The sequence below is a fragment of the Ammospiza caudacuta genome, chromosome 3 (assembly GCF_027887145.1).
Source record: "Ammospiza caudacuta isolate bAmmCau1 chromosome 3, bAmmCau1.pri, whole genome shotgun sequence".
NCBI lineage: Eukaryota > Metazoa > Chordata > Aves > Passeriformes > Passerellidae > Ammospiza > Ammospiza caudacuta.
This window is the reverse complement of record NC_080595.1, coordinates 42,790,020-42,797,615: the sequence shown is the minus strand read 5'-3', so window position 1 is coordinate 42,797,615 and position 7,596 is coordinate 42,790,020. Positions and strand designations below refer to the sequence as shown.

The following is a 7,596-nucleotide window of genomic DNA, read 5'->3' as shown; positions in this document are numbered from 1 at the left end:
CGCAAGGTTTCCCCGCGGTTCCAGCTCTCGGGCTGATTTTCCCGCAAGGTTTGCCGCTGCCAGCCGCGCCCTTCCCTGCAGCAGATGTTCCGCCGAGGGGGCAGGGGCAGGTGCGGGGGAAGCGGCGTGCGGGGCGGGGTGCTGCTGCCAGCCTGCTGTCAGACTTCCCGTTTTTTCCCCTAAATATGAACCCGCGGCGGGAGCGCCTCCCGTCCAGCCTGCCCGCCGGGAAGCGGCCCGGGGGTCTCGCAGCGCCGGGAGGCGGGAGGGTGCCGCTCCGGCCGGTTGTGAGGCTGTTGCCGAGATGGGCCATTTCCTCCGCGGCTGCCGGAGCCCCGGCCCCGGCGGCTTTGATAGAGGTGCAAACATTTGGGGGCAGATTTACATAAAATAGCCGCGTTTAATCCCGCGGGCCGCAATTAACATCACAGGCTCCTGCGGGCCCCGTTCTGATATGGCCGCGGGCGGCCAATGGGCAGCGCCGCGCGCGCCCATCAAAGGCGCCGCCCGCCAATCAGCGCGGCCCCCCCGCCGGCGCGCTGATGTCACCGGGGGGGAGTTTATGGCGGGCTATAACAGCGGCCCGGGCGCTGAGGGCGCGGCGAGGCGCCCCGGGCCCGGCTCGGTTCCGCTGCGGCCGTGCCAGCCAGCAGCCCCGCGGGCGGGAGGGCGCGGGGCCGGGATGAGCTCCCCCGGCGCGGAGGGCGCGGGCAAGCCCCCGCAGTACCGCGTGGATCACCTGCTGAGCGCCGTGGAGAGCGAGCTGCAGGCGGGCAGCGAGAAGGGCGACCCCACGGAGCGGGAGCTGCGCGTGGCGCTGGAGGACAGCGAGCTGTGGCTGCGCTTCAAGGAGCTCACCAACGAGATGATCGTCACCAAGAACGGCAGGTAGGGACCGGCCCCCCCGGGCCGCCCGCGCTGCCTCCCCGCCCCGGCCCCGGGTGGCGAGGGGGTCCCGGCGGCGGGACAACCCCCCTCGCGCCTCCGTGTCGCCCCGCAGGAGGATGTTCCCGGTGCTGAAGGTGAGCGTGTCGGGGCTGGACCCCAACGCCATGTACTCTTTCCTGCTGGACTTCGTGGCGGCCGACGGGCACCGCTGGAAGTACGTGAACGGGGAGTGGGTGCCCGGCGGGAAGCCGGAGCCGCAGGCGCCCAGCTGCGTCTACATCCACCCCGACTCGCCCAACTTCGGCGCGCACTGGATGAAGGCGCCCGTCTCCTTCAGCAAAGTCAAACTCACCAACAAGCTCAACGGCGGCGGGCAGGTAAACGCCGGCACCGGGACCTGCTCTCTCCTTACTGCTCGTTTTCATCCTTACCAAACATGTTGGGATGGGTCGCGCTTCTCCTTGCCCCGCAATTCATTCATTCATTCATGGGAGCGTCTCCTTCCACCGAGTATGAGTGCCTTGATGTTTTATCACTTACTCTTTTTTGTAAAGCTCTTTCTGGTCTGAATATTTGCTAGTGTCCGTGGTGTGGTAGATGAATCTTTCTAAGGCTGACTTATCATTGATGCATTTGTGAGTCTTCGAGTGCTTTGTCAAGTAACAGGGATGAGGATAACTTGTGCAGAAAGTTGTGTCTGTCCTCAGTGTGCCTTTCCTTCTCTCACAGCTTCACTTTTAGGTTTTTTTCGTGCTTATTGCTTTTTCCACCTCTGATGGAATGATGGATACTTTAAAACCTGAGGGCCCTTTGCCTAGCAGCATCTGCTGCCGCCCTGTCGCTGCTCACCTGCTCTGTTTGTTCGCAGATCATGTTGAACTCCCTGCACAAGTATGAGCCGCGGATCCACATCGTGCGAGTGGGTGGCCCGCAGCGGATGATCACCAGCCATTCCTTCCCAGAAACGCAGTTTATAGCTGTGACAGCCTACCAGAACGAGGAGGTAAGCACAGCGGGGAAGGGAGGCTGCCACTGCCGGCGGGGTTCCAGTAGCAAAGCGTGCATGTTACAGAGCAAAATAATGGATCTCCTTTTGCATTTCTCACTTCTTCCCATGCTTTTTTTGAAGCTAAATAGAAAAGATTAAATTAATGCATGTAAAAGCCCTATGAATGAGCTATAGAACAAAGTTTTGAGCATTGTTTGTCTCAATATATACTGCAGATTCATTATTGAGGAGTAATTTGAAAAGACTCTCTGGGGGCAAACAACTATGGTAGAATAAACAATGGTCATTTTGAGCTACACAGTGAAATGACTGCACCATTTTTGGAGCGGCCCTTTTTCTGTTACTCAAATGCATGTGTGTGTTGAATGAAGTTGTAATTATCAGGTTTTCTGAGATTTCTTTGATGTCAAATCTGCTCTGGCTTAAAATGTGAAGTTTTTTATAGCTATTTAATTTACTACCTTTCTTAGGTGTTTCCTTAGATGATCAATGAACTTGGGCTATTTGGTGTTTCAAAATTTGACAGAGAGACTAACTCCTAGTGCTTTGATAATACTTTGATAAGACCTTTAAGGAGCTGTTTAATTCATGCCCATCAGTTGCTTTTATGGGCCTACTTTTATTTCTTAAAAAATAAAGTGTGATTTTACCAACTTCACTGGATACTCCTAGTTCAAATCCTAATATCAGTGTGATAATGAATGGTGATACATGTGAATAAAGATATTTGTTATTGTTTTTAGATCACAGCTTTAAAAATTAAATACAATCCGTTTGCAAAGGCATTTCTTGATGCAAAAGAAAGGTGAGAGCTCTTAACTTAATTCTGAAATGTCTGTTTTTGAGATAGTTAAGAGTTTGTCTTCAAAAAAATCTAATACAACATGGTTTCTTTTATAGGAGTGATCACAAAGACATGATGGAGGAAGTGGGGGACAACCAGCAGTCTGGGTATTCACAGTGTATGTTTCCGTTCATTGTGCATCATGAGCATGACTTTGATTTCTTCCATCTACTCTGTGTGAAGTTAAGCTAAACTTTGAGGCCAGTGCTTGGTAGCTGGCTTGTTAGCTCATAGAGAGAGGACTGTTACCAGTCTCTGTGGTTGTGGTTCATGCATGTTGATGTTTGTATAAACACTATAATCTCTGTGTGTGGTTAGGATTTATTGCATTCAAAAGCATTTAACAGAATCCTGCAGAGTTGCCTTTGTGTCCAAAAAGACATCTGCTTTCTTGTACAAGGACAGCAATGTTCACATGGACATGGCGACAAAAGTTTATTTCATAAAATTTATTGGGATAGTACTCATGTTTTAATTACTCTAAGAAAATTATGGGCATTTGCTTAAAGAAGTTTTTTCAGATGATTGAAAAGCAGTTGTGTCTTAATGATTTCTGTTTTAACAAATTGACAACAAAATGTAGCCTAAAAAGGATGGGAGAGTTGATTTGCAGCAGGAATTCTTTTGCTTCAGAGAACATACTTAATTTTCAAGAGGAGTTCTTAGCAGTCTGAGAAACTTCAGAGCTTAGCTGTAGATTGAGACCCCCCAAAATCAGTTTAAAACTGAATACTATGCTAACAATTACTGAGCACGCACTACCTACATATGGGAGGGTTTAATTTCAATATTTCCTTACTGTGGTTGTGGTTAAATGGTGATGTAAAAAACAAGTTAGCTTGACACAAGACTTTGTCTAAGCTGCTGTCTGATTTTCTTTTGTAAGAGCATTTATCCAAGTTGTAACGATCCAGATTTTTCAGCTGTGTTGAAACTTTCCTTTGCCGAGCGTGCGTTTCCTCGCAGTTACTTGTCTCGTGGCTGTGGTTCCGTGCCCGGCTGCCTTGGCCAGCCCTCTGACCGAGCTCTCGCTCCCCCAGTAGGCAGCTGGCTCATTCCTGGCGGCGGGGCTCTGTGCCCCCCGGCCAGCGCCCACGCGCAGTTCGGAGCCGGGCTCTCGCTGTCCCCTGCCCACAGCTGTGACAGGTACTCCTCGCTGAGGAGCCACCGCCCCGCGCCCTACGCCAGCCCCTACTCGCACAGGAACAGCTCCCCAGGTAAGGCTGAGCTCTGGGAAAGGGGGCCCTGAGCCCAGGACGTGCTCCCAGGGCCTTTGGAACTGGGGGTCTGGTTTTGGCAGCTTATCTGACCTGGGGCTGTGGTGAGTGTCTGTCTGTGAATGTCCCACTGCTGCATAGGCAGAAACAATGAGGAGCTGAGTGAACTGCAGAGCTTTTAGAAAAGGTGTGCTCAGAAGTAGCCAAATATCTTTCACCCTTAGTATCTCAGGCACCAGATACTTAAGGGTGAAAAGGGGATTTTTAACAGTGGGTTTTTTGCTGTTTTTTTTGTTTTTTTTTTTAATTGGCAAAGAAGAATGGCTAACAATTTTAGCTTTCAGGCTCTATAGATGTCGAAGGTTCCCATTTAAAAAATATGTATTATTTTGAATTATGAAGTAATACATGGGCTTCTAGATGCAGCCTGACCAGTCTTGTATGTAGCCTTGTAGTTAATTTTGAAGTGGAAAACTAACTCTCTGTGAACTTTTCTTGTAAATTTTGGAAATTTTCTTGTAAGTCTTGGAAATTTTGCACAAGACTTATAGGATAAAAGAACAAACCTCTCTGGTATTCTTTCTTGTCCTCAGCAAAAAACTTCCTTCCCTTAGCTAGCTACCACAGCAGCTTCTTTCTGACCATGGGTGGCTGTATGGGACTCCCTTTATAGCTTCCTAGTGCCCCTGCTGTGTGGGCCAGGCAGTTTGGGTCACAAGCCAAGCAGTCTAAGCCACACTCCAGTCACTCCTGATGGTGCCTAAGGCAGGTTTCAAGGGGGCATGCTTGGCTCAAAACTGGGATATGTGATCCAGCGGTAGCCTTGTTATCCAGCTGTGCCAGACTGTTACAGCCAGTGTAGGGGATGGAGATGGAAGGTCTCCAGGTGACAGTGTAAATAAAGAGCTCTCCTTTTCCCACTGACTGTGTAAAATGGCATGTGCTGAATTAGCAGCTGGCTTGCAGACCGCCTTTTGGCCATAGGCCATTCACAGAAATAAGATTTTGCAGTTATGAGTGGAGCAAAACAATACATCAGGGCAATGCCAATAAAGGTGTGAGCTTGACATAACTGGTTATTTGCTTTGTTTTTTTCTCTGTGTGTAATTTTGTTTTTATTTTTTTTTTCAAAGTAGTAGTGATGAAGGGTGGTTTTTAAACCTCTTCATTGTATTTGAGTACAAGATTGGTATTTGGCCTGATTCTAGTGTTTGTAAGAGATTGTGTTTTCCCAGCAGCCTATGCTGACAACTCCTCTGCCTGCCTGTCCATGCTGCAGTCCCACGACAACTGGTCTTCTCTGGGAGTTACTACACACACAGCCATGCTGCCCATGGGGCACAGCACTGGCACAGCTACCAGCTCCAGGTAGGACTCCAGCCCTCAAAGCCCTATATTGGTACTTTCTAGGAGGAAAAGGCTGAAAAAGGAGGTAAAGAGTCGCCAGCATATTAGAAGTCATTTTGGCCATTGGTATGAGCCATTAGCACTCTGTGGGGCACTGAGAAGGACTGTCCACAAGGAAAACAGCTTGAAGAAACAGATTTTTTTCTTTTTCATGTTTTGGTTCTAAACATGTAGATACCTATGACTGCAGTATTTGATAAATTAAGGATTGCAAATTGCTTAGAAAAACATAGATTGAATTTGAGGATGCTCTCTTAAGCTTCATCTCTATTATGCATAATGGTGTTTAAAAAGTTTTTTTCTTGATCCTTCCATTTTGGCTGGTTACAGCTTTCCCAGCCATCTCCATAAACCTTTATTCTGCTACAAATGATGGAGCAGTGAACTGTAGTGTGGAGAAAGAGCACACAGTTGGGGCAGTAATTCTTTACTTAAGCATTGACACACTAACCAGCATAGCATGGGATTGTACATGTGGTGAAAGTCTTCGATATTCTGTTATCATAAAAAAAGAATCTTTCCTCCTCTTTGTACTTATTACCTTAATTAAACTTTGGAATCCTTTAGCAAAAATTCAGCTTGCATTTAGTCCTTTAGAGCTAAACTTGAAAATTCAAAGAGATGCAGAAAAGGTGGTAAAATATTTGCTATGAACTACTGAGGGACAAGATTTGGACCTCTCTTTTAGCAATTCAGACCTACCATTCTGTTCGTGGAAAGCATTTTTGCATTTGAACCATGCACATGGACTCTTAACTGTTAATCAGGATATGTATGATATGTATGATATTAACTCATACTGGGTAGTATGATATAACTCGTACTACCCAGTATGAGTTAACTGCATTGCTGAACATATTTTTAGTTCTGAACATAGATTAATTGAGTAAAAAGGTCCTTCTAGCACTTCTTTCTCTGATCTGATCCCCAGGAAGTTGCGAAGTTCCCAGAGTTTCAGTTTCTGCACTGAGTTGTTCGGGCGGTAAAACCAGTAGAAATGGAACTGTGAAACCTCAGGGAAGGCATTTCTGCCACCCCTGTTGTCTAATCTGTTGGAAAATAGGGAAGTTCAGTTTATTTGTGGGGCTGCCATGAACACAAATTCTGCCTGGGGGTCCTTCCTGCCTCGCAGTGTCTGGGAACTGCCTAGAGAGTGTCACTGTTTGCAGCAGAAGGACCTGGCCTGGGGGCTGTGGTGTGAGCTGAGGAGCTGCCAGCAGACCCTAGAGTCACTAATAACTGCTTTTGCCTGTGCCTTTGCCTCCTCCAGCCAGTACCCCAACCTGTGGTCGGTGAGTAGCAGCAGCATCACGCCGGTGTCCCAGCCCAGCGGGATGTCCAACGGGCTGAGCTCGCAGTTCCTGCGGGGCTCTCCGGGACCCTACTCGGCCTTGCCCCACACCGTGCCCGCCGCCTCCTCTGCCTCGCCCCTGTATGACGGCACGGCGCCCGCCGACCTGCCCGACAGCCAGTACGACACCTCTGCACATGCCAGGCTGGCACCCACGTGGACACCTGTCACCTCCCCTTCCATGTAAACACAGGCCTCTTCCTCTGAGACACTGCTAGCCACCAAATTGTGTTAGCTGCTCAATCCTCAAGGAGGAGAAAGAGGAGACGTGAAGGAAGCTGCAGCCAAAAAGCATCTGTACTGCTCTGCACAGAGCATCAATATTATACCTCTTACAGTGAACTGTGCATCACTGACTTCATGTAGAGTTTACAAACCTGGTGAGTGTGCAATTCTGAGAGCAGATTCACTGCTTTTGATATTTTTTTTCTTTTTTAAAGTTTGATAGACCTAATTTTTTAGATTTTTACTTGGATTCCAAATTTCATGGTGTTCTGATATATTTGGACCTGAAATTTGGCATCATTCTTAAGTAAGTTACTCCTAACTGTTTTTCAGTTAGTGTTTTTAAATGGCAAATTTAGCTATAGACATGAGAAGATTTTTATTAACCATCTAGTTAGAAGCATTCTGAAATATGCACAAATGTAGCTGCAGAGTGAAGTTTTTGGAAAATCATGTGCACTAACACGTATTTGCTTCATAAATACGTTGTGTTCTTAACTGTATGCTTATCTTTCTTGCTGCTGAATTAATGTTGAGACAATCTTTGAGAACTATGTTCTTCCCAATAAAAACAGTATTAATGTTTGGGCTAAAAAGTTTTACCCAAAAGACTTCTTTAGAAGGTAAGTTTTGCTGTTTGATCATATAGGTTTCA

The 7,596-nt window shown here is 47.5% G+C and overlaps 1 protein-coding gene across 3 annotated transcripts; it reads left to right on the top strand.

Moving 5' to 3' along the window:
- The first annotated feature begins 682 nt into the window (after positions 1 to 682).
- TBXT (T-box transcription factor T) lies at positions 683 to 6,903 on the top strand. 3 transcript variants are annotated; one of them, XM_058802384.1, is made up of 8 exons: positions 683 to 888; positions 1,001 to 1,265; positions 1,757 to 1,891; positions 2,641 to 2,702; positions 2,798 to 2,859; positions 3,785 to 3,958; positions 5,197 to 5,326; positions 6,636 to 6,903. In XM_058802384.1, the coding sequence occupies exons 1-8, from the start codon at positions 683 to 685 to the stop codon at positions 6,901 to 6,903; spliced, it is 1,302 nt and encodes a 433-aa protein (XP_058658367.1). The 3 variants fall into 3 exon arrangements, with proteins under 3 accessions (XP_058658367.1, XP_058658366.1, XP_058658368.1); XM_058802383.1 differs by having other exon boundaries at positions 3,782 to 3,958; XM_058802385.1 differs by lacking the exon at positions 3,785 to 3,958.
- Positions 6,904 to 7,596: the final 693 nt, after the last annotated feature.

Bases quoted from the DNA above. Each gene is read 5' to 3' on its own strand.
- TBXT (XM_058802383.1), top strand. From the start codon at position 683: ATGAGCTCCCCCGGCGCGGAGGGCGCGGGCAAGCCCCCGCAGTACCGC. The intron at 1,266-1,756 runs GTAAACGCCGGC...GTTTGTTCGCAG, and splicing joins AGCTCAACGGCGGCGGGCAG to ATCATGTTGAACTCCCTGCA. The intron at 5,327-6,635 runs GTAGGACTCCAG...TGCCTCCTCCAG, and splicing joins GGCACAGCTACCAGCTCCAG to CCAGTACCCCAACCTGTGGT.